General features: G+C 45.2%; 1 protein-coding gene across 2 annotated transcripts in view; it reads right to left on the bottom strand.

Moving 5' to 3' along the window:
- Window positions 1-26,816, bottom strand: part of SNX22 (sorting nexin 22) — a 65,823-nt gene extending 39,007 nt beyond the window's left edge. For both annotated transcript variants that reach the window (XM_044283345.1, XM_044283346.1), the window contains exon 1: window positions 26,614-26,816. In XM_044283345.1, coding sequence (XP_044139280.1) covers window positions 26,614-26,676 — 63 coding nt within the window. In that variant the 5' untranslated portion in view covers window positions 26,677-26,816. The remainder of the gene's footprint in view (window positions 1-26,613) is intronic.
- Between the last annotated feature and the right edge of the window lie 922 nt (window positions 26,817-27,738).

Raw genomic sequence — 27,738 nt, 5'->3', positions numbered from 1 at the left:
CTTTGATCTAAACCATTCCATTCTAGCTCTGTCTGCATGTTTAGGGTCGTTGTCCCTGCTGGAAGGTGAACCTCTGTCCCAGTCTCAAATCTTTTGCAGCCTCTAAGGCCTCTTTCACACGGGCGAGTATTCCGTGCGGGTGCGATGCGCGAGTTGAACGCATTGCACCCGCACTGAATCCTGACCCATTCATTTCTATGGGGCTGTTCACATGAGCGGTGATTTTCACGCATCACCTATGCGTTGCGTGAAAATCGCAGCATGTTCTATATTCTGCGTTTTTCACGTAACGCAGGCCCCATAGAAATGAATGGGGTTGCGTGAAAATCGCAAGCATCCGCAAGCAAGTGCGGATGCGGTGCGATTTTCATGCATGGGTTCTAGGTGACAGTCTATTCACTGTATTATTTTCCCTTATAACATGGTTATAATGGAAAATAATATCATTCTGAATACAGAATGCATAGTATAATAGTGCTGGAGGGGTTAAAAAAATAAAAAAAGTTAACTCACCTTATCCTCTTGATCGCGTAGTTCCCAGGTCGGTCTCTTCTTTAGCTGTGGGCTAAAGGACCTGTGGTGACGTCAGATCACATGCTCCATCACCATGGTGATGGACCATGTGATTGGAGCATGTGATCTGACATCACCACAGGTCATTTAGCCCACAGCTAAAGAAGAGACCGACCGGGAACTACTTGATCAAGAGGAGAAGGCGAGTTAACTTTTTTTTATTTTTTGTTAACCCCTCCAGCACTATTATACTATGCATTCTGTATTCAGAATGCCATTTTCCCTTAAAACCATGTTATAAGGGAAAATAATACCAATCTTCAGAACATCAATCCCAAGCCCGAACTTCTGTGAAGAAGTTTGGGTTTGGGTACCAAACATGCGCGATTTTTCTCACGCGAGTGCAAAATGCATGACAATGTTTTGCACTCGCGCAGAAAAATCACGCATTTTCCCGCAACGCACACGCCTCTTATCCGGGCCAAAAATATGACGCCCGTGTGAAAGAGGCCTAAGAGTTTATCTTCCAGAATTGACCTGTATTTAGCACCATCTTCCCATGAACTCTGACCAGCTTCCCTGTCCCTGCTGAAGAAAAGCATCCCCTGCACCATGATGCTGTCACCATGTTTCACAGTGGGGATTTGCAGGATTAGTTTTCTGCCACATGTAGCGTTTTTTTTTTATTTTATTTAGGGCAAAAAGTTAAACTTTGGTCTTATCTGCCTATCACATTAAATCCCAATAAAAAACATTCAAGTTTGTGGGTGTAACATGGAAAAGTTCAAGGGGTATGAATCTATGTCACTGCTGGAGCCTGCAAACACAAACGGGGAGAGAGGGGGCTAAGTGGTCAGTATATGTTCTTTTACTATTTAAGTAAATTTGCATATATTAAAAACTATATGCAAATTGATGTATTTATTTCCACAATTCACAAATATATATTTACCCAAATGTATGATTGAGAGAAATTCAGGAAACAAGGGAGAGCACTCACTGGGAAATCACATTCCCTATAACTTTTCTTAACAGTTAACAGATAACAGTCTACTTGTAAAAGTAAGATTCGGATTATATAGGTGAATATATACAGTGCCTTGCAAAAGTATTCACCTCCCTTGACTTTATTCGTATTTTGGGGCCTCACAACCTGGAATTAACATGGATTGTTTGAGGAATTTGCATCATTTAATTTACAGAACATTCCCACAACTTTGAAGATTTTTTTTTATTTATTATTATTGTGAAGCAAACAACAAATAGGACAAAATAACAGAAAAAGTCAATGTGCATAACTATTCACCCCCTATAGCGGCAATCACAGTTTCAAGTCGCTTTGCATAAGTCTCTATGAGCTTGCCACATCTTACCACTGGGATTTTTGCCCATTCCTCCTTGCAAAACTGCTCCAGCTCCTTCAGGTTGGATAGGTTTGCGCTTGTGAACAGCAATCTTTAAGTCTGACCACAGATTTTCTATTGGATTGAGATCTGGGCTTTGACTAGGCCATTCCAATACATTTATAGGTTTCCCCTTATACCACTCAAGTGTTGCTTTAGCAGTGTGTCTGGGGTCATTGTCCTGCTGGAAGGTGAACCTCCGTCCTAGCCTCAGATCATGCACAGAGTGGTATAGGTTTTGCTCAAGAATATCCCTGTATTTAGCACCATCCATCTTTGCCTCAACTCTGACCAGTTTCCCAGTCCCATCCCCACAGCATGATGGTGCCACCACCATGTTTCACTGTGGGGATGGTGTTCTTTGGGTGATGTGATATGTTGGGTTTGTGCCAGACATAGCGTGTTCTTTGATGGCTGAAAAGTTCAATTTTAGTCTCATCAGACCAGAGCACCTTCCTCCATACATTTTGGGAGTCTCCCACATGCCTTTTCAAAAACTTGCAACGTGCCTTTTTGTTTTTAGCTGAAAGTAACGGCTTTCTTCTGGCCACTCTGCCATAAAGCCCAACTCTATGGAGCGTACGGCTTAGGCTAGTTTCACACTAGCGTTCGTCGGTCCGCTCATGAGCTCCGTTTGAAGGAGCTCACGAGAGGACCCGAACGCCTCCGTCCAGCCCTGATGCAGTCTGAATGGAGCGGATCCGCTCAGACTGCATCAGTCTGGCGGCGTTCAGCCTCCGCTCCGCCAGGCTGTCCGCCTGGCCGTGCGGAGGCGAGCGGATCCATTCAGACTTACAATGTAAGTCAATGGGAACGGATCCGCTTGAAGAGGTCACCATATGGCTCAATCTTCAAGCGGATCCGTCCCCCATTGACTTTACATTGAAAGTCTGAACGGATCCGCTCAGGCATCTTGCGCACTTAGAAAATTTTCTAAGTTATTAATGCAGACGGATCCGTTCAGAACGGATCCGATCAAGCGCTAGTGTGAAAGTAGCCTTATTGTCGTCCTATGTACAGATACTCCAGTCTCTGCTGTGGAACTCTGCAACTCCTCCAGGGTTACCTTAGGTCTCTGTGCTGCCTCTCTGATTAATGACCTCCTTGCCCGGTCCGTGAGTTTTGGTGGGCAGCTTTTGGCAGGTTTGCTGTTGTGCCATGTTCTTTCCATTTGGTCATGATAGATTTCATGGTGCTCCTGAGGATCATGAAAGATTTGGATATTTTTTTTTTATAACCTAACCCTGACTTGTACTTCTCAACAACATTGTCCCTTACTTGTTTGGAGAGTTCCTTGGTCTTCATGGCAGTGTTAGGTTAGTGATGCCTCTTGCTTAGGTGTTGCAGACTCTGGGGCCTTTCACAAAAAGGTGTGCATATGTAATGACAGGTCTTGTGACACTTAGATTGCACAGAGGTGGACATTATTTTACTAATTATGTGACTTCTGAAGGTAATTGGTTGCACCAGAGCTTTCTATGGGATTCCTAACACAGGGGTGAATACATACGCACATGTCAATTTTCTGTTTTCAATTTCTAAACAATAGTTTTATTTATATATTTTTCTCATTTCACTTCACCAACTTAGACTATTGTGTTCTGATCCATCACATAAAATTCAGATTAACAAAACATTGAACTTAAGACTGTAATGTAACAAAATACGAAAAAAAAGTCAAGGGGGGGGAGGAAATACTTTTGCAAGGCACTGTATATATATATATATATATATATATATATATATATATATTTTATATTATATTATATTATATTATATAACAAAAAAGAAAAAAGAAAAAAGAAAAAAAAAGAAAAAAACCAGCAGCACAAGACAAAAAATAATATGGGTGCAAAAATATCCTCAAAGCCGCAGGCTCAAACGGCTATAGGTAGATATAGATAGCAAAAAGATGAGGCAGCACTCCAACGTCAGGTGAAAAACCGTGGATCCTTTATTCCCCTCTGCAACGTTTCAACCGCTCATTGCGATCTTTATCAAGCATGGTTTACAAGTGTCATACAGGGGTATATATACCCAGAGTGCATTGTGCCAATACAAGTGAAAATTATTCAATTACATCAGTATAAACATAAAAAAAACATTTTAGACTAACAGAAATTGTTACCGGAGTAAAGCCAGCATCACAGTGAAAACATACAATTGTACATATAATGTGAAATATCCATATACATGATCATATAAATGCCGCAGCATAGATATTCTAAATGAGGCTCATTCAGCCAATGATTCACCACATGTGTAGACGTGTTGATTATAATCATAATTAAAGACATAAAATAAACTCACACAGCAGTGGATGACTATCGGCGCCAAAATCCGCGTCCTCTCACCCCAGCTGCGCATGTCCAAGCAGCCAGCAACGCTACCCAAACAAAACCAGACAGGAGGCATCACGCAGGTCACGGGATAGATCACCTGATCAACCACATGACCATCGCAACACCCACCTGTCACGTCAGAGGGCGGCGCCGGACCACGTCATCAGGGCGAGAGAGCGACGAACGTCAAAGTGCAAACGGCGTCAGCTAACTGGCGTCGTTGTCACAGTAACCATCCGCACATCCCCGCCCACTAGGCGCGTCCAAGCTAGGGGCGGACATGCGCAGCAGGAGCATACAAGGAGTAGGAGAACCAGAGGGCACAATCTGATTAAATGGTCAGCAAAACCAAGATATACAAGTGAAAGTCAACATAAGAAGTGTGTTGACTAAACATGCATGATCGCTGTGATAACAGCTCAAAAACCGAGTGATCGTGGTACAACATATATCAGCACCATATGAAATCTATCGAGATCGGTGCCATACAGCTCAATATGTAAAAGAGAAGGAGAGGGAGGAGCCAATGGTTATCCCATTTCCATGATCATAGCCAGAAGCTCATAAAAGGTAAGAGGTCAAGGACATATCAGTGCCCCGTACCCCAACACCCAGTTTCACCCCGTATTCTCAAGAGAAAAGATAAGAAAAGACCACCACTCCATATATAGAGCCATCAACAGACAACCAGCATAGTAATCATAAATATTTATTATGACATATATCTCAATTATTTAGTATATGGTTATTGTGCCCCATGGAACCCCCCAATCACAAGATAACATAAACGGAGAATCGCAGGATTCCGGAACCGCAGTACAACGAAACCGCTGTCAAGGCATTGATAGAAGTAATCTAAAAGAGAAAACCAAAAACGGTTTAAACAATACTGTAAAACCAATGATTGTAACAAATGGTGAAATAGATGACACTTATACATCTCACACATACACAGACAGAACCTAAGAAAAGAAAAAGCAGAACCGACAAGCAAGCCCTCCATTATATCAAACTCCACTTGAAGTCAACATTAAGACCAGTGGGTCTCAGGGTGTTGAGGCGATGTATCCATCTAAGCTCCCTCTGTTTGAGAGCCCTTGTCCTATCACCTCCCCTCCTGGACTGAGTGATTTGATCCAGAATCATAAATTTAAGATCCTTCTCTTTATGATTAGCTTCAACAAAATGTTTGGGGACTGGCAAATCTCTTCTCTTACGTCTAATGGAGAAACGATGATTGTTGAGACGTGTCTTCATGTCACATGTGGTCTCCCCCACATAGAGGAGACCACATGGACACGAAAGCACATGCACGACAAATGAACTGTCACATGTCAGGTAGTGACCAATAGCATAGGGAACTCCTGTTTGGGGATGGATGAATTTCTCTCCCTTTATCATGTACGAACAATTTACACAACCAAGACAAGGGTAACTCCCTCTTCTACGTGATCCAATGTATGTTTGTGCCAAAACTTTAGTAGGAATATCAGCCCTAACCAATTTATCTCGAAAACTCGTGGGGCGTTTATATGAGAAGAGAGGGGGTACAGTAAACGCTGTGATATTAGGGAGATTACTCTTAAGTATGGACCAGTGTTTGCGGACAATTTTAGCAATACATCCACTTTGCTCTGAATAAGTGGATATAAATGGGATTCTCTCCACCTTGTTTTGTGTCAATACTGGTGACCCCTGCTGTGTCTTTTTAACCTTATTGAGATGTTTCTCAATGACCTGGGAAGGGTAACCTCGTTCCTTAAACTTATGTGTCATCTGTGCATACCTATCAGGCAATTTATCAACCTCCTGTACCACTCTCTTAACCCTAAGAAGCTGACTGTACGGCAATGAGTTAATAGTCGACCTGGGATGACAACTGCTGTAATGCAATAATGTATTGCAGTCTGTAGGCTTGGTGTAAATATCGGTGAGTAATTTATCTCCAACTATCATGACAGTGGTGTCAAGAAATTGTACTTGGGTCTCCGAATAGACCAAAGTAAATCTAATATCCGGATCCAATCCATTTAAAAAATGATGAAATGACTCCAGTGAAACTGGGTCACCATGCCAAATAAGGAAGACATCGTCTATGTATCTCCACCACCCCAGTACCTTACTGAAGTGGTCGGATACATAGACAAGGTCCTCCTCGAGGGCCGCCATGAAGACATTGGCGTAGGTGGGCGCCACATTTGACCCCATAGCGGTACCTGTGTGAAGTTGCACCCCATGTTCTTAAATTTCAAAAAGAAATACACCATTCGTTTGTGCTGCGTTTGTGCCGCAAAAATGAACGTTTGTGCCGGTTCGGTTTCTGAGATATTGCGCGTTAGATTTTTATGAAGCCCCGCCCATTTTCCACCCCATGTTCTTAAATTTCAAAAAGAAATACACCATTCGTTTGTGCTGGTTTGTGCTGCAAAAATGAACGTTTGCGCCGCTTTGGTTTCCGAGATATTGCGCTCGATTTGCTGCAACCCTGCCCACTTTCCACCCCATGTTCTTAAATTTCAAAAAGAAATACACCATTCGTTTGTGCTGCGTTTGTGCCGCAAAAATGAACGTTTGTGCCGGTTCGGTTCCTGAGATATTGCGCGTTAGATTTTTATGAAGCCCCGCCCATTTTCCACCCCATGTTCTTAAATTTCAAAAAGAAATACACCATTCGTTTGTGCTGCATTTGTGCTGGTTTGTGCTGCAAAAATGAACGTTTGCGCCGCTTTGGTTTCCGAGATATTGCGCGCTTGATTAGCTGAAACCCCGCCCACTTTCCACCCCATGTTTTTAAATTTCAAAAAGAAATACACCATTCGTTTGTGCTGGTTTGTGCTGCAAAAATGAACGTTTGCGCCGCTTTGGTTTCCGAGATATTGCGTGCTTGATTTGATGAAACCCCGCCCACTTTACACCCCATGTTTTTAACCATGACTCTAGACCCCCCAGGTGTGCTGCAGCTTGCCCCCCTCCCGCCCCCTTTCACAACTTTTTTTGGGGCACAAGCATATTATATATTTTTTTCTGCGTACGCTGACTGTGGCCGGGACTCTTAGCGTCACTGTTAGCGCATCGCACGCCCCACCGCTGATCAACTTCGGACGGTTGATCAGCGAGTTTGAATTTTAAAAAAAAAAAAAATCACATTTTTGGGCCTTTTTTTTTTGTCTGTAAGGTTTAGGGTAAGTTCCCGAACACCCGTCCCCACACACACCAAATAAAGTTTATCACACACACTCCCCTATGGCCTGCCGGATGTTCTAGGCGGCATATGCCCAGCTTGCCTCCGAGTCCGAGAGCCCCAGTGAGGACGAGGATAACCCCACTTTCCTTTTGTCATCCGCGTCCTCCTCATCATCTAGCAATGATGATGAGACCCCAAGGCGGCGGAGACGCCGCCAGGTGGAGCAAGGAGACCGCCATGCTAGGGACCCTGTGGCCCACACTAGTACGAGAAGCTCTGGGGCTCGTACTAGTTTTCCGGCCCACCAGTTAAGACCACCGGAGCACCCTACCGGTGAACTTGCATGGTGTACTCCAGAGCGTTTTGAGCCCGTGATTCCTGATTTTGTAGGCCAACCAGGAATCCAGATTTCCACAGTGGGCTTCACTGAATGCGACTACTTTAGTCTTTTTTTCAGTGACCCCTTTGTGAATCTGATGTTGGAGCAGACGAACCTGTACGCCCCACAGTTCATTGCTCAACATCCGGGCTCCTTTTTGGCTAGGCCCGGTGGCTGGACTCCGGTCTGTGCAGCCAAGATGAGGACGTTTTGGGGCCTCGTGCTGCATATGGGCCTAGTCAAGAAACCTAGTGTCAGGCATTACTGGAGTGGGGACATCCTCTACCAGACCCCACTTTACAATTATGCAGATAATGCAGCATGTCCCCCCCAAGGTGATTCTGCCTATGACCGCCTGTACAAAATCAGGTCGGTCATCGATCACTTTGGGGCCAAATTTGTGCAGGTCTATGTACCTGGAAGGGAGGTCACGGTTGATGAGTCTCTCATTGCTTTCAAGGGGAGACTCATTATCCGCAAGTATGTTCCCTCTAAGCGGGGGAGGTATGGCGTGAAGCTGTACAAACTTTGTGAGAGTACCTCAGGGTGCACTTACAAGTTTCGTGTGTACGAGGGGCGAGATTCCCGTATTTAACCCCCAGAAGGTTCCCCCACTCTGGGTGTTAGCGGGAAACTTGTGTGGGACCTTATGCACCCACTGCTAGATAAGGGTTACCACCTTTGTGTGGATAACTTTTATACTAGTATCCCCTTGTTCCAGTCTCTCGCCGCCAAAATCAGGAATCACGGGCTCAAAATCACTATGGCGCCACTATGCAGTTGATGCTAGATCCTACATCAGGGACACTGGGGATTTTCTTGACAAGATCTCTGGTATCAGATTACCTGATGGATGTCTGGTGGCGTCTTTTGACGTCACCAGTCTATATACCTCCATCGACCACACAAGAGGTTTGTCTGCTGTCCGGAGACAATTATCCGGAAGTAACCACTCTTGTGATTGTCAGGACTTCATTGTCCAATTGTTGGACTTGGTTCTGAAGAACAATAATTTTTTTGTTCTTAGATAGTTTCTATCTACAATTGAGAGGGACCGCTATGGGGTCAAATGTGGCGCCCAACTACGCCAATGTCTTCATGGCGGCCCTCGAGGAGGACCTTGTCTATGTATCCGACCACTTCAGTAAGGTACTGGGGTGGTGGAGATACATAGACGATGTCTTCCTTATTTGGCATTGTGACCCAGTTTCACTGGAGTCATTTCATCATTTTTTGAATGGATTGGATCCGGATATTAGATTTACTTTGGTCTATTCGGAGACCCAAGTACAATTTCTTGACACCACTGTCATGATAGTTGGAGATAAATTACTCACCGATATTTACACCAAGCCTACAGACTGCAATACATTATTGCATTACAGCAGTTGTCATCCCAGGTCGACTATTAACTCATTGCCGTACAGTCAGCTTCTTAGGGTTAAGAGAGTGGTACAGGAGGTTGATAAATTGCCTGATAGGTATGCACAGATGACACATAAGTTTAAGGAACGAGGTTACCCTTCCCAGGTCATTGAGAAACATCTCAATAAGGTTAAAAAGACACAGCAGGGGTCACCAGTATTGACACAAAACAAGGTGGAGAGAATCCCATTTATATCCACTTATTCAGAGCAAAGTGGATGTATTGCTAAAATTGTCCGCAAACACTGGTCCATACTTAAGAGTAATCTCCCTAATATCACAGCGTTTACTGTACCCCCTCTCTTCTCATATAAACGCCCCACGAGTTTTCGAGATAAATTGGTTAGGGCTGATATTCCTACTAAAGTTTTGGCACAAACATACATTGGATCACGTAGAAGAGGGAGTTACCCTTGTCTTGGTTGTGTAAATTGTTCGTACATGATAAAGGGAGAGAAATTCATCCATCCCCAAACAGGAGTTCCCTATGCTATTGGTCACTACCTGACATGTGACAGTTCATTTGTCGTGCATGTGCTTTCGTGTCCATGTGGTCTCCTCTATGTGGGGGAGACCACATGTGACATGAAGACACGTCTCAACAATCATCGTTTCTCCATTAGACGTAAGAGAAGAGATTTGCCAGTCCCCAAACATTTTGTTGAAGCTAATCATAAAGAGAAGGATCTTAAATTTATGATTCTGGATCAAATCACTCAGTCCAGGAGGGGAGGTGATAGGACAAGGGCTCTCAAACAGAGGGAGCTTAGATGGATACATCGCCTCAACACCCTGAGACCCACTGGTCTTAATGTTGACTTCAAGTGGAGTTTGATATAATGGAGGGCTTGCTTGTAGGTTCTGCTTTTTCTTTTCTTAGGTTCTGTCTGTGTATGTGTGAGATGTATAAGTGTCATCTATTTCACCATTTGTTACAATTACTGGTTTTACAGTATTGTTTAAACCGTTTTTGGTTTTCTCTTTTAGATTACTTCTATCAATGCCTTGACAGCGGTTTCGTTGTACTGCGGTTCCGGAATCCTGCGATTCTCCGTTTATGTTATCTTGTGATTGGGGGGTTCCATGGGGCACAATAACCATATACTAAATAATTGAGATATATGTCATAATAAATATTTATGATTACTATGCTGGTTGTCTGTTGATGGCTCTATATATGGAGTGGTGGTCTTTTCTTATCTTTTCTCTTGAGAATACGGGGTGAAACTGGGTGTTGGGGTACGGGGCACTGATATGTCCTTGACCTCTTACCTTTTATGAGCTTCTGGCTATGATCATGGAAATGGGATAACCATTGGCTCCTCCCTCTCCTTCTCTTTTACATATTGAGCTGTATGGCACCGATCTCGATAGATTTCATATGGTGCTGATATATGTTGTACCACGATCACTCGGTTTTTTAGCTGTTATCACAGCGATCATGCATGTTTAGTCAACACACTTCTTATGTTGACTTTCACTTGTATATCTTGGTTTTTGCTGACCATTTAATCAGATTGTGCCCTCTGGTTCTCCTACTCCTTGTATGCTCCTGCTGCGCATGTCCGCCCCTAGCTTGGACGTGCCTAGTGGGCGGGGATGTGCGGATGGTTACTGTGACAACGACGCCAGTTAGCTGACGCCGTTTGCACTTTGACGTTCGTCGCTCTCTCGCCCTGATGACGTGGTCCGGCGCCGCCCTCTGACGTGACAGGTGGGTGTTGCGATGGTCATGTGGTTGATCAGGTGATCTATCCCGTGACCTGCGTGATGCCTCCTGTCTGGTTTTGTTTGGGTAGCGTTGCTGGCTGCTTGGACATGCGCAGCTGGGGTGAGAGGACGCGGATTTTGGCGCCGATAGTCATCCACTGCTGTGTGAGTTTATTTTATGTCTTTAATTATGATTATAATCAACACGTCTACACATGTGGTGAATCATTGGCTGAATGAGCCTCATTTAGAATATCTATGCTGCGGCATTTATATGATCATGTATATGGATATTTCACATTATATGTACAATTGTATGTTTTCACTGTGATGCTGGCTTTACTCCGGTAACAATTTCTGTTAGTCTAAAATGTTTTTTTTATGTTTATACTGATTTAATTGAATAATTTTCACTTGTATTGGCACAATGCACTCTGGGTATATATACCCCTGTATGACACTTGTAAACCATGCTTGATAAAGACCGCAATGAGCGGTTGAAACGTTGGAGAGGGGAATAAAGGATCCACGGTTTTTCACCTGACGTTGGAGTGCTGCCTCATCTTTTTGCTATATATATATATATATATATATATATATATATATATATATATATATATATATATATATATATATATATATATATATATATATATATATATATATATATATATATATATAGTCCAGAAAAATGGGCGGCACTCCAAGAAAAAGTACATGTGAACTTTATTCACCCAGGTGGTGTATGTGTATATGTGTATATATACACATACACATATACATACACACACACACACACACATATACATACACACACGTTCAACAAACGTAAAGGTTATATTATGTTGTAAAATTAAAAAGTCGATATTATACCGATCTGACGTGTTCTATGGTAAAACATAGTAGATAAGGCCAAAAAAAGACATCTGTCCATCCAGTTCAGCCTGTTATGTTGCAAGTTGATCCAGAGAAAGGGGGGGGGGGGGGGAAAGCCCTGTGAGCTAGAAGCCACAGGGTAATTATATATCTAGCAAAACATGTCCTTTCCTGTTTTAACCTTTGACATTTGATCCAAGGTCAGATCATGTGATAGACCTGAATGCAGATCCTCTTGCTTTTTGAACAAAAATATGCCCCACACCCAAATCTCGTACAACACAGCACAAATAATTTTTGAAAAGAGACTTCTCAAATCTTGGTCAGAAGAAAATGGAAAACTCAACATCTAATCAGAATTGACATAAGTGGTCTACTTAGGTGGTCTCCAAGGCTTAAAGAGGTTATCCAGGAATTTATATTGATGACTTATCTTCCGGATAGGCCTCCTTGGCCATGTGCTGTCGCTGTACATCGGTCACATGATCAAGTTGCAACTCCATCCCATTCAAGTCAATGCGGCAGAGCTGCAATACCAAGCACTGCCACTATACAATGTATGCGCTCCTTGAAACAGCTGATCGAGGATAGTGCTGGGACTCTGACCCACACCGATCAATTCCTGGAAGTAAGAGAACCTGTCACCAACTTTAATTACAAACCGGATTCCAAAAAAGTTGGGACACTATACAAATCGTGAATAAAAACTGAATGCAATGATGTGGAGGTGCCAACTTCTAATATTTTATTCAGAATAGAACATAAATCACGGAACAAAAGTTAAAACTGAGAAAATGTACCATTTTAAGGGAAAAATATGTTGAATCAGAATTTCATGGTGTCAACAAATCCCCAAAAAGTTGGGACAAGGCCATTTTCACCACTGTGTGGCATCTCCCCTTCTTCTTACAACACTCAACAGACGTCTGGGGACCGAGGAGACCAGTTTCTCAAGTTTAGAAATAGGAATGCTCTCCCATTCTTGTCTAATACAGGCCTCTAACTGTTCAATCGTCTTGGGCCTTCTTTGTTGCACCTTCCTCTTTATGATGCGCCAAATGTTCTCTATAGGTGAAAGATATGGACTGCACACTGGCCATTTCAGTACCCGGATCCTTCTCCTACGCAGCCATGATGTTGTGATTCATGCAGAATGTGGTCTGGCATTATCTTGTTGAAAAATGCAGGGTCTTCCCTGAAAGAGATGACGTCTGGATGGGAGCACATGTTGTTCTAGAACCTGAATATATTTTTCTGCATTGATGGTGCCTTTCCAGACATGCAAGCTGCCCATGCCACACGCACTCATGCAACCCCATACCATCAGAGATGCAGGCTTCTGAACTGAGCGTTGATAACAACTTGGGTTGTCCTTGTCCTCTTTGGTCCGGATGACATGGCGTCCCAGATTTCCAAAAAGAACTTCGAATCGTGACTCGTCTGACCACAGAACAGTCTTCCATTTTGCCACACTCCATTTTAAATGATCCCTGGCCCAGTGAAAACGCCTGAGCTTGTGGATCTTGCTTAGAAATGGCTTCTTCTTTGCACTGTAGAGTTTCAGCTGGCAACGGCGGATGGCACGGTGGATTGTGTTCACTGACAATGGTTTCTGGAAGTATTCCTGAGCCCATTCTGTGATTTCCTTTACAGTAGCATTCCTGTTTGTGGTGCAGTGTCGTTTAAGGGCCCGGAGATCACGGGCATCCAGTATGGTTTTACGGCCTTGACCCTTACACACAGAGATTGTTCCAGATTCTCTGAATCTTCGGATGATGTTATGCACAGTTGATGATGATAAATGCGAAGTCTTTGCAATTTTTCACTGGGTAACACCTTTCTGATATTGCTCCACTATCTTTCTGCGCAACATTGTGTGAATTGGTGATCCTCTACCCATCTTGGCTTCTGAGAGACACCGCCACTATGAGAAGCTCTTTTTATACCCAATCATGTTGCCAATTGACCTAATTAGTGTTAATTGGTTTTCCAGCTCTTCGTTATGCGCAAATTTACTTTTTCCAGCCTCTTATTGCTACTTGTCCCAACTTTTTGGGGATTTGTTGACACCGTGAAAATTTGAATCAACGTATTTTCCCTTTAAAATGATACATTTACTCGGATTAAACGTTTGATCTGTCATCTATGTTCTATTACAAATAAAATATTGACATTTGCCATCTCCGCATCATTGCATTCAGTTTTTATTCACAATTTGTTTAGTGTCCCAACTTTTTTGGAATCCGGTTTGTACTACTATAAACTGTATATAGGGGTCCTGATCTAAATTCAGAATATACATATATATCTTGTGGTTGGTGAGGATTCAATGATCATCTGTTTGAAGAGGCAGTGGTGATCTGGCGAGCGCTGTGGTTTCTTCCTAGGCCAGTCACAATTATTGGCCTATTTGCAGCTCAGTCCCATTCAAGCGAATACAAACACAACTTGATCAATTAAATGATCCTATTATTTAAACCACATGTGCCAGAAGTGTTGTCTTTTGATCATCTTTCATAACCAAAAAAAATGAAATAAAAAATTATCAGAAGGTCACATGTATTATATGTATCCCAAAATGCTATACATAACTATAGCTTTTATGGAGAATTTGTTTTTAAAGTTATGGGCGACAGAATACAGTGCCACAAAGAAATTATTATTTTAAGAAAAAAAAAGCTCTTTTTCATTATTTCAAAAAAGTAAAATAACAAAAACTATATAATTTCCACGGAGCCCTCCCATTAAAGTGAATGGGGACGGAGGAGCTGTAATTAAACTGCTCACCGCTGCAATGTCGATGGCAAGCAGATAAACAGAGAAGAGATGGCAAGCAGATACGAGCTCTGCGTTCTCTCCAAACAGCTGATCGGCAGGGCTGCTGCGAGTCAGCCTCCCGCTATCCTGAGGATAGGTCATCAATATAAAAAAGCGGACTACCCCTTTAATGAAAACTTGATTCAAGGTGCTCTGGACCTCAGACTTTCCGAATGCACTCGACTTTGTATTGTGGTATTCAAACCACGGATCTGCAAAGTACGAATACCTTCTGTGTACATTCGCCTTTTCTCAGTCCCATCACTAAAAATGATGGGACAAGGATAGGACATGTTCCATGTACCATTTGCAAAAAATGAAGATCGGATGCGGATACAAAATACGTTTGTGAGCACAAGCTCTTATTAGGGGAGATACTGTATAACATGCAAGAGCAGAGTGAAGGTATTATCAGACTTAGTAACTGGTATATTCTCCAAAGGATCCTAGACATCGGAAGCTGAAATAAGACGGTGACAGCTCCTAGCCTGTTACTAAACTGGTTTTGTCAAATTTACCCTAAGTGTTCAGGCAAAAAGAATACTGCCTAAAGGAATATGTAAAATGTCAGATCGTTCAGACAGTCACTTGATTACATGCTGAATTTTACATAACTAAGCACACCGCCAAGTCAGCAATATTGCGCCTTAGAACAGAGTAACAATGTGCATGTGACATAAAATATGGAGACACCTTGCGGCTGGTAACCTGATCTGAACACGGGAAGTACACTATCTACATAGCAAAATGTTTTCACAAATACATTGCAAGACCCAGCCCTTCATAAATAGAAAAACCTCAAAAGAAACAGTCAGCTCCAGAAATCCAGGGCAGATATGAATACTGGTATTACACAAGACTGAATGCGTCACCATGTTCTTATTACTGAGGATTGTCAGGTTGGATGACACTCCAATTGATTGAGTATGTGGGCAATAGGAGATGGTTCCCAGACCAAATAATAATAAACATTCTGACTCCTGTGCTCCACTTTGCTATTAAGGTAATTGCTTTATTTCAAAGAGCGGTATCCAGTCAAAATAAACATTTTTCGGCATATAGCCTCCTTCAGCATAACTGGTTGAGCCGCATAGATAGAGGAGAGAAAAAGCGTAAAGTTGAAGATACCCACAGTGGGTTGCAGATTGCTGCGGTAGTGAGGGGCTCTATGGCCCTAGTTGGCATGCGCTGTAATAGGCCTAAAAGAAAGGGCGCCATTTTTTCTCTCCTCTATCTATGCGGCTCAACCAGTTATGCTGAAGAAGGGTATATGCCGAAAAACGTTTATTTTGACTGGATACCGCTCTTTGAAATAAAGCAATTACCTTAATAGCAAAGTGGAGCACAGGAGTCTGAATTTTTATGTTCTTATTACTATTATTAGTGTAGCATTAGAAATATAAAAAGGTGTTTGAGCGCCTTTGTCGATTGGACCCGATACCGCTCTTATACCGCACTCTGGCCTCGCCCGCTTACCAGGCTGCACCCTCTCACACATACAGCGGATATAAAAAGTCTACACACCCCTGTTAAAATGTCAGGTTTCTGTGATGTAAAAAAGCTGGAAAAAGTTCTGAAATTATTTATCTTTGTCTCTTTTTTTTTTTACAGCACAGAAACCTGACATTTTAACAGGGTGTGTAGACTTTTTATATCCACTGTATGTGGAGAAGTGGGTCATACCTTGGGAATCACCATACCACATAGTTCATGGCAGATCATTTGGAGCAGAGCCGCACAATCCTCGATCTGTACGACATACCCTGAAACTCAACATACACTGCTAATGCACCGGTACCACACCCCAGCTCTCCTCCACAGTCTCCACTCACACGTCCGCAAATGGGTCCGCGGAACGGGTGCGGACCCATTCATTTTCTATGGGGACGGAATGGATGCGGACAGCACACAGTGTGCTGTCCGCATCCGCATCTGCGGAGCGCGGCCCCCAATCTTCGGGTCCGCAGCTCCACAAAAGATAGAACATGTCCTATTCTTGTCCACAGCTGCGGACAAGAATAAGCATTTCTATAGTGGTGCCAGGCGGGTGTGTTTTGGGTCCACAACACACCACGGACGTGTGAATGGAGCCTTAATCCCTCTATACCGTCCACTTGCTGGTGTTGTGGTGGGGTGCCAGGTACCCTACATTACATATTTTAGGATTGTCCCGGCATTACCCCATTTTGGCATGAGGTGCAAGCCATAGCCAAGTCCCTCTTCTCGATTTGCATTTCATTGGACCCCCTGTTAAATATGCCACCCTTACCTCTCCTAACAAGGGCTCATACACACAACAGTATTGCTTTTTCAGTGTTTTGCGGTCTGTTTTTTACGGATCCGTTTTTTGTTTCCATTGTGTTTCAGTTTCCTTTCCGTTTTTCCGTATGGCATATACAGTAATTACATAGAAAAAATTGGGCTGGGCATAACATTTTCAATAGATGGTTCAGCAAAAACGGAACGTATACGGAAGACATACGGATGCATTTCCGTATGTGTTCCGTTTTTTTTTGCGGACCCATTGACTTGAATGGAGCCAAGCACCGTGATTTGCGGACAAGAATAGGACATGTTCTATCTTTTCACGGCACGGAAATACTGAAATACTGAAACGGAATGCACACTGAGACACTTCAGTATTTTTTGCTGAACCATTGAAATGAATGGTTCAGTATATGTACCGCATACTGAACTAAAAAAACGTCCAGTATACTGAACGCAAAATACTGTCGTGTGCATGAGCCCTAACTCCATTGATACATTGCAGGCTATTTGGGAATCATGGGACCTTTTGCATTGAGGCGGATTTGTAATCCTAGGCTTTTCCCTTCCTAGATCCAAGAATGACTTGTCCCCTCCCCTCCTTCCTTTTTCTCTCACCCCTTGTTTATGTGTCTTTGTGATTAAGTTTGGTTTTATTTTTGCATTTGTTTGTCTCTTATGGCAACTTGAAGATTGCTAGGATCACACCTAATGTATATCATGTCCTGGGCTTCGCCTCAGTTTATGGCCTCATGCACACGGCCGTTGTTTGGGTCCGCATCCGAGCCGCCGTTTCAATGGAGCCGCAAAAGATGCGGACAGCACTCCGTGTGCTGTCCGCCTCCGTGGCTCCGTTCCGCGGCCCCGCAAAAAAAATATAACATGTCCTATTTTTGTCCGCGATTTGCGGACAATAGGCATTTATATTGCCGGCGCCCGTTCCGCAAATTGCGGAAGGCAACACGCCTTCCTTTTTTTGCGGACCGCAAAAAACGGCACAGTCGTGTGCATGAGGCCTATAGCATAAACCCTCCATTTGATTGCCAAATGCACCTCTACCGTATAGCATTGTATATTTGCAGGTTATTTTTATGTGCCTTTTGTTCTAGTCCAGAGCAATTGATCTTTAGCTCGTCTTGTTTTTTCTTTGTACTATAAAAAAAAAAAACTTTAAGAAAAATTTACAGTTTAAAAAAATAAAATCGAAAAAAGTGTTTCACTGGGGTAAACATTCCTGCAGTGAATGCTGACATGAGTCACTGTGCTTGGCATCTCTGTGATTTCCCGTCTGTTTGGTTACAATGGTCAATCTCCTGGGAGTGAGAGCTGGTAACATGAAAGTAATCTGGATGACATATGAGCTCACCGGCTGGGGTGCACTGCTAGCAGGTTATCCCAACAGAAGGAGAAGAGAATAAGCAAGAACACTGGATCTTTAATGGTCTCTCAGGCAGCCGAGGTAAGAACTGGCAGAATTCGGATCTTGACAAATACACGCCCCAGTTGTTCTCCTCTGTCAAGTTGGAAGTTTTTCCATGAATCTCTTCTCTGGCAGATTCCCAAAAGAGACAACTGGAAATGGCTGATATCTCGTCTTCTATAGAGGTTTTCCCCCAGGAGAGGTAGAGCAAATACACTGTGGAAAGCATTACGATTATGTGGACTTGTAAATGTGCCATCACACATGGCTGAAGAAAATGCCATAAAGTAATCAGCATGTTATCCTAGGGGGTTGAAAGGTGTTAAAGGGGTTGTCTCCCTTTGGCAGATGGCATTTATCATGTAGAAAAAAATAAAGGCATTATCCATCCCCTATAAATGACCCCTCGTATACATTATACTTACCGGCTCCCCGGCACCTGCATCCCTCTGGATCGCTGCACGGCCACTGCTGCATCTCCCGTTGCTCAGATCAAAACATCCGGTGTCAGGGAGGAGCAGCCAATAACCGGCCATGACGGGGACCAGCCTCCCTAGCATCGCGGGTGATGCTAAGGAGGTTCTTCCCTGTCGCAGTATGCTATTGGCTACCGTTGCGGGATCCTTTGATCCATGTGATGGGAAGATGCAGCGGCGGCTGTGCAGGGATCCTTAGCGATGCGGATGCCTGGGAGCAGGGTAAGTAAAGTATACGAGGTGCCCAGGCATTGGGGAGGTTATTATAGGGGTTGGATAACCCCTTTAATACAAGGCACTTACTAATGTTCTGTGAGTGTCCATATTGCCTCTTTGCTGGTTGGATTCATTTTTCCATAGGAAAAGGCGCCAGCCCCTCTGGTGGCTGGGAGTATGCATAGGCCGGCGCTTTTTCCTATCCTGTGCAAGCACGGCCACCGTTGCTGGATTACAAGGTGGTCAGAACCCTTCGATACAACCAATGTATAATGTGATGGAAAAATAAATCATGATGAATGCCATTTCATCAGGGCAATTCCCCATGGCCCCATCCCTAAATGGGGCCCCCTGCTGAGCTGCCCAGACAGATGTGGAAGAGAGCTGGTGGAGGCGGAGCACAGACAGCAAAGCAAGGAGCGCTGGTCCCTGGTCTCCCGCCCACTGTAGCCCGCAGGGTCCTTATGCTGTAGTGAGGAGCTGGGTGCTGCATCCATGCAGGCAGGCAGACCTTGGCCCCGCCCCCTTCCTCTCTCTCTCACCGGAGGCCCTGCTCTGTGAAGGTAATGGCCTCCTCTAGCCTGCTCCCGAGGTGTACTGGTGAGTTCAGAATGCCCCTCTCCTCTCTGTGCTGCAATAAATGACAAGGGCTGCTTGTTGGCAGACATAACCTGATGGGTACAGCTGGACAGTCCAGACCACAGACTAATGAGGGGGGCAGTATTGCTCCTATCTATCTGTCAGTCTCTCTGTCTATCTAAAATTATGGAAGAAAGGCAGCATTCTGACTTAAAGGGGTTATCCGATTTCAGAAACATGGCAGGCAGGGATGGGGATGAGCCTCCCTAGCATCGTGGTTGACACTAGGGAGGCTCATCTCCGCCTGCCATTGGCTGCTACCCCCTACCCCCACCCCCGACACCGGCTGTTTTCATCCGTGTGCAGGGAGAGGCAGCAGTGGCGGCGTAATTATATTACCTGTGAGGGGCCCGGCACATGAAGGGGATGTTTCTGAAATCGGATAACCCCTTTAAGTAAAACAAGTCGATTCCTTTATTCACCCAACACTCAATGCCATTGAGTGTTTGGGGGAATAAAGAAATCCACTTTTTTTCATTTTTACTTGCATTTTTTTTTTCATATTTCTATTTGTTAATTACTTTTTTACTTTGAATGCAGAAAACACATTATCTACATGTCCCTGCTGTCTCTATATACAGAGCACTGGTAACACTGACTATTTTCACGTGTCTCCTGGGAAAATTTGCTAAGGGAAGCACACTTAGAGCTCATGCACACAAACGTGTGTCGGGGACTGCAATTTGTGGTCCACAATGCACGGGCACCGTCTGTGCGGTTGCCGCAGACGGATCCAGACCCATTCAACTTGAATGGGTCCGTGATCCATCCGCACCGCAAATAAATTAACATGTTCTATTTTTTTTGTGGTGCAGAGGCACGGAGAGAAACCCCACGGAAGTGCCCAGTAGTGCTTCCATGGGGTTCAGTGCCTCCGTTCCCCACTGCTCCTTCTGGATTACGGACCTATTCAATGGGTCTGCATCCATGATATGGTGAGCACACCGCCAGTGCCCATATATCGCAGACGAGCAACGGCCGTCTGCATGAGCCCTTAGGCAGAGTTCACACTTCAGGTATTTCCATCAATTATTGTGAGCCAAAACCAGATGCAGGTATTTCCATTATACCCGATCTCCGAGTGGCCTTCACAATAACTGATGGAAATAACTGACCAAGTAACTGAAGTGTGAACTGGCCCTTACCTGCTTCCTGACACCGGCTCTCGGCTCCGGTTCCTGGATGTCATCATCCATTTTGACGCTGCCTGCGACCAATCGTGGGCCATGGCGGTGACTTCTCCCCTTGCGTCAAGTGAATAAATGTGGCTGTTAATACAGTACTTCAGAATTTGGGGCCCCGCTTTTAATTTAGTCCAGGGCCACATTTTGTCTAAAACCGGCCCTGCCTGTGATCCGCTGTGGACTAACATTCTGCTGCCTTATATATTGCAGCTTTAATGTCTCCACTCATTTCAATGGAGGATGTAATCCACGAAATCTGCATCCTAATCCCAGCATAAAAATCTGCACCAAAATCCACAACACATTGTAAAAATGTGTGCCTGCGTATTCTCCGGCAGATTTCACAGCCGCGTGTGAAGGCACCTTAATACTGTTAAATGTTATTTATATAGCACCACCATATTCCACAGCACTGTACAAAAAAAATAAAAAATCACGTGGGTTCGATCGTTTGTGTGGGCACAAAAATCGCCGTTGGACGTTAACGATTACATACGTGTAAACAGTAATCGCCCCTAAAATATTATCATGTGTAAATGTAACAGTCTGCTTTACAAACAATGGAAAATGCGATTGAAATTATGAATTTTGTAAACGATAATTGGCCCGTCTAAAGGGTCATGATTGAAACGTTCACTACACCAAGTTCGTCAAGACATAATAAAAAATAAAAAACTAGTTCATCGCTCAGTCGTACCGATCAACTACTCGTGTAAAGCTACCTTTACAAACTATTTAAAAAATGAAATAGAAGACAAGGCCCCCTCCAATCTATGAGGACGCAGTGCCTGCACAGTGGTCCAGCCCTCTATTCTAAAGCACAAAGCTGCGTGATCCAGTCGCCTGCCTGTGTATGCACATATATGAAGTGGGATCAGGCTCTGGGGAATACTGTAGAAGATGTTCTTATTAGAGTGAAGGCAGCTGAACCCCGTACACATAAAAGTCTGCCACAGCCGATTCGTCGGGATTGGCAGAGCATCTCGTGTGTATGAGGACCTACCAATTCTCTGTAACGTCAAGCATGTTAGATTTCAGCATGCCAAACCCTTGTGTTCTCTGAGAGGCTATCAGTGGCTCACTCCCCTCTGTGTGCATGTGTATAGTGGAATCGCGAGTAACAGCGTCTAAAGTGTAAGGGTCTTAAGTAGTCTTTTCTTCATCTTCAGGCAAAGATGACATTTGTCACCCTGTATCCAAATACCCTGGGTAGGGCAGGGTAGCTTGTTGGCAACCACCCTACCTGGACCCTCCTTGATTAGGGGTTTAAAAACTGCTTTTATTTTATTTTCTGATACTCAGCCTTTTTGGAATAAGCTTTGATATATTTGCATTTCGGCTCTCTGTGACTCATTAAAGGGGTTCTGCACTTTGTTTAAACTGATGATCTATCCTCTGGATAGATCATCAGCATCTGATCGGTGGGGGTCCGACACCTGGGAACCCCACCGATCAGCTGTTAGAGAAGACAGCGCAGCTCCAGCAGCGCCACGGCCTTCTCACTGTTTACCGCTGGCCCACTGACGTCACGACTAGTATCACTGGCCTGGGCGGGGCTAAGCTCTGTTCACTTGAATGGAGCTTAGCCCCGCCCAGGACCGTTGATACAAGTCGTGAAGTCACTGGGCCAGCGGTAAACAGTGAGAAGGCCACGGCGCTACTGCCTTCTTAAACAGCTGATCGGGTGTCGGACCCCCTGCCGATCAGAAGCTGATGATCTATCCAGAGGATAGATCATCAGTTTAAACAAAGTGCAGAATCCCTTTAAGCTTTTACAGGATGTCCAATATAAGCATAATGGGGGCTGGGATGGGGCCCTGTTTAGAAGCCTCTTCCCTATCGAACATTTGCACGTGTCCGCTTGGAGCCCCTTAGGCTTCATCCACATCTCCGTTTCAGAGATCTGGCCGCCTGATCCAGTGAAAATGCTGGCTGATGGCTGGACAAAAAAACATTGCATGCCACATTTTTTGTCCGTCTGAAACCCAAATCACCGCTGGACCACACTGCAGTCAATGGGGATCCAGTGGTGAAGCAGAGGATCTGACAGTGCTGGATCTTGTGAGATCCAGCAGGCTGCTCTGTGCCACATCCCAGAACGGAGATGTGAACAAAGCAATGATCATTTGTATGAATGTTCATTGCAGGACATTGGCCCATGTAAATGGAGATGCCCCCCATCCGCATCCATTCACTATAGATCAGCGGTGGAGGCAGAATCTTGCATCTTCTGTGTGCCACTCAGACCCATCCAAGGACCTGTAAAAGATCTGCTAGCTAAGGCTCCAGAAAGAGTAGATCCTGTGCGGGAACCTTTGGTTCCTCTGCTGTAAATTTATAAAGATTCATTCCAACTCAATTCAGTGACCGGACTGCTCTCTGCAGGGTCGAACTGGGGTTCTTTGTGCCCACCAGAGGAAATTATGCCTGGTGCCCAAACCCCAGATCATCAATACAGTCTCATAGATTTTGCTTCAAAGAAATAGATCCCAGTAGCCAGTTAATTGGCTCTAAAAGTTTTTTTTTGTTTTTAACTCCTGGACCTTTGGAGTCCATTATGGTACCAGGGCCTGGGCCCAGCAGAGGATCCTCTAGGACTCTGGTGGGTCAGTCTGGCACTGGCTATCTGGTAGAAAAATACAGCTGCAAAGTTGTAGTTTTGGGAATGTTTTCACTTCATCTAGGGTGGCGGATTCCAACTCTCAGCAGAATATCCCCTCCCCCACTTAAAGAGGACCTGTCACCGCTCCGGACATGCCTGTATTTATAGCTTCATGCATTCCCCATGTAATAACAGTTCTGGGGCAGCTATTCTTTAGGCTCTATGTTGTGTCATTCCTTAACCCTGGGTTCACACCTGAGCGTTCCTCAAACGCGCGTTTTACGCGCGTTTTTGTCGCGCGTTTTTATGCACGTTTTTTGTAATAGTAAACGCGCGTTTGACGCGCGTTTGTGTCATTGACTGCAGTGTCCTATGGCCACAAACGCGCGTCAAAACGCCCCAAAGAAGCTCAAGTACTTGTTTGAGCGTCGGGCGTTTTACAGCGCGTTCGTACGCGCTGTAAAACGCCCAGGTGTGAACCCTTCCCATAGGGAAGCATTGGTTTTCATGTCTTAAGCGTTTTACAGCGCGTTTGAACGCGCTGTAAAACGCTCAGGTGTGAACCCAGGGTTAGGCCTCTTTCACATGAGCGTGACGGATTGACTCCGGATGCGTTCAGTGAAACTTTGCAAGCAAGTTCAGTCAGTTTAGTCTGCGATTGCTTTCAGTTTTTCTGCGCGGGTGCAATGCGTTTTGATGTGTTTTTCACGCGCGTGATAAAAAACTGGAGGTTTACAAACAATATCTCTTAGCAACCATCAGTGAAAAACGCATTGTATCCGCACTTACTTCCGGATGCAATGCGGTTGTCACTGAAGCCCCATTCACTTCTATGGGGCCAGGGCTGCGTGAAAAGCAGACTATAGGACATGCCGCGTTTTTCACACAACGCAGAACTGATGCGTGAAAACCATCGCTCATGTACACAGATACATTGAAATGAATGGGTCAGGATTCAGTGCGGGTGCTGTGTGTTCACGCCACGTATTGCACCGGCACGGAAAACTCGCTTGTGTGAAAGGGGCCTTAATATTTCTACTAGACGTTATGAATGCATTGCTAGCAGTCTCCAGTAAGGGTACAGAGGGTTCCAGTTGGGAGGGGGGTCCCCTGCACAGTCTGAAAAAGGCAGCACTGATTGGATAGAGTGGGTCTGTGCAGGTATACCCCCCCCCCCCCCCAACTGGTTACCACCCCCTTCTGTACCCTTACTGCAGACTGCTAGCAATTAATTCATAAATTCTAGCAGGAATAATAGAGGAATGGACAACAGAGCCATAAGACTAGATGCCCCAGAATTGTTATTACATGGGGAATGTATGAAGCTAATAATACAGACATGTCAGGAGCGGTGACAGGTCCTGTTTAAACTAAGGCTACTTTCACATTAGTGTCTTTATTTTCCGGCATAGAGTTCTGTTCTAGGGGCTCTGTACTGGAAAAGAACTGATCAGTTTTATCCCCATGCGTTCTGAATGGAGAGCAATCCGTTCTGGATGCATCACGATGTCTACGTTCAGTCTCTCTCACTGTTCAGGACGGAGATAATACTGCAGCATGCTACGGTTTTATCTCTGTCCAAAAATTCGGAACACTTGCCGGAATCTGCATTTTTTCTCATTGACATGCATGAATGCTAGATCCAGCCCTGAGTGTTCCTGCAAAACGGATCCGGCATTGCGGTCTATGCATGCTCAGACCGCAAAAAATGTGAAACATAAATAAATGCCGGATTCGTTTTTCCCGATGACACGGGAGAGACAGATCCAGCATTTTAATGCATTTGTCATACGGATCAAGATCCTGATCCGTCTGACAAATGCCATCAGTTTGCACGCGATCCTGATCCGTCTGACAAATGCCATCAGTTTGCACGCGATCCTGATCCGTCTGACAAATGCCATCAGTTTGCACGCGATCCTGATCCGTCTGACAAATGCCATCAGTTTGCACGCGATCCTGATCCGTCTGACAAATGCCATCAGTTTGCACGCGATCCTGATCCGTCTGACAAATGCCATCAGTTTGCACGCGATCCTGATCCGTCTGACAAATGCCATCAGTTTGCATGCGTTTTGACAGATCCGGCGAAGGAACTGCCTGCTGGAATCCTCTGCAGCAAGTGTGAAAGTACCCTAAGACGTCAGAACACAGCACCGAATATGAAAGGAACTGACTAAACCATATTGTGCAATGTGACGGATCAAAGTCTAGACTCTCAGCCAGTGTAAGTACATAGCTGGGCACCGTGACGTAACGAACACTCAGGAAAACTGTCAGACATGCCAAACCTCACTATAGGTGGCATGAAGGAAACCGTACATACCCTGTGTGCCAAACACAATGAGGCTGACTGTGGGCATGGCTGTAATCTCTGGGGTGTAAATGATTAGAGGCGCCCAACCTTCTAAGGACATTTTTAACATTTTGATTTGCAACAGTGCCATGTGCTGGCAAGAGTCCTGCTCCACCAGGGCACAGTAAATGTACTGGGTAGAGGTCTGTAATGGACCAGACATAAAGTCTCATGTATTAATATGGAACAGTGACAAATGCCAGGGGGTACAGCAGTGCCAGGGGGGTGTATATACGGCAGTGCCGGGGGGGGGGGTGTATACAGCAGTGCCGGGGGGGGGGGGGTGTATACAGCAGTGCCGGGGGGGGGTGTATACAGCAGTGCCGGGGGGGGGGTGTATACAGCAGTGCCGGGGGGGGGGTGTATACAGCAGTGCCGGGGGGGGGGGGGGTGTATACAGCAGTGCCGGGGGGGGGGTGTATACAGCAGTGCCGGGGGGGGGGTGTATACAGCAGTGCCGGGGGGGGGGTGTATACAGCAGTGCCGGGGGGGGGGGTGTATACAGCAGTGCCGGGGGGGGGGGGTGTATACAGCAGTGCCGGGGGGGGGGGGGGGTGTATACAGCAGTGCCGGGGGGGTGTATACAGCAGTGCCAGGGGGGGTGTATACAGCAGTGCCAGGGGGGTGTATACAGCAGTGCCAGGGGGGTGTATACAGCAGTGCCAGGTTAGGTGGAACAGCTACAAGGTCCTTTGTACTAAGCAACACAAAGCAAAGCCCGGGCCAGTGATCGCCTGGACGTGCCCGGCTCCTGTCCCTGGTATTCCACTGATGGGCGCCGCTCAGTGGCACAGGCTGGCACCTACCGTGTGGGTCTTGTCCGACTTGTACACCTGGTGTCCCACTGACGGAATATACACGTCCAGCATTCTCCAGCATTGGCTCCGGCTCTCGTCCTGGTCCTCGGGACCGTTCAGACTTTAGGTACCCTGGCAGTCTGCGGCTCCGGAGTGCCCAGGGCTACACATAACATCTGATGCCTTTCTGCCACCCCACCCCCATCGGTGCCTTCACGGTGTCCTCTTCAGCTGTTAGAAACTTAGTAACGCTCCGCTCCTGCGCCGCCCCCTCCCCATTCATCTACCTCGGGGGGCGTGTCCTCCGCGCCATTCACACGGGCCGCCCGCCCTGCTGCTTTCATAAGCGGCTTCTCTTGTCACACACATACACGGCGAGAGAGGAGAGCGGCATTCCCGCGTCCTTCATGTGCGGTGCGACCAGTTCAGGCTCAGTCCTGTGTCGGCTTTGAATAGAACAGGTGGCCGTCCATTACACTCCTATGTTTACCCGCAGGTGTCTGCATAATGTCCCATACTGAGGAAACCGCGAGGTTCACACAGGACAATTCACACGGACACTGCATTCACTGCGCACCACAAGCCTAGAGGAAGGGCGCATGTGAAAAACCGGCACTTAAAAACGGATACCCTGTCAGTATTTCATGGCCAATTTGCATCCATTTTCTGCCCTTTATCCATTGTTAGCAGTCATTTTGCACCTGTTATTAAGGCCTCATGCACACGTCAGTGTCTGTTCTGCAGTCCGCAAATTGTGGATACGCAAAACACTGCTGCCGGTGTTCGGAGATATGGCGAACTGAGCATGCCCAGTACAAGAACTGTCATGTGATACGAACAAGAATAGGACATGTTCTTTTTTTTTTTTTTTTTTTTTGTGGGGCCACAGAACAGAGCAACGGATGCGGAAGGAATACGAAGTGCTGTCCGCATCTTTTGCGGCCCCATTGAAGTGAATGGGTCCGAATCCAACCTGCAAAAAATGCATCTCGGATGCGGACCAAAACAACGGTCGTGTGCATGAGGCCTAATGGTTAAAAACAACCAGTTTTTTAACTCAACCCCTGCAGTGCCTTCAGTATTCATAATGCCCCCCATAGTGCCCCTTGGACATCCCCCCTCCCTAGTGTTCCA

This window comes from Bufo gargarizans, chromosome 2 (genome assembly GCF_014858855.1).
Source record: "Bufo gargarizans isolate SCDJY-AF-19 chromosome 2, ASM1485885v1, whole genome shotgun sequence".
Classification (NCBI taxonomy): domain Eukaryota; kingdom Metazoa; phylum Chordata; class Amphibia; order Anura; family Bufonidae; genus Bufo; species Bufo gargarizans.
This window is presented reverse-complemented; position numbering and strand designations above follow the sequence as displayed.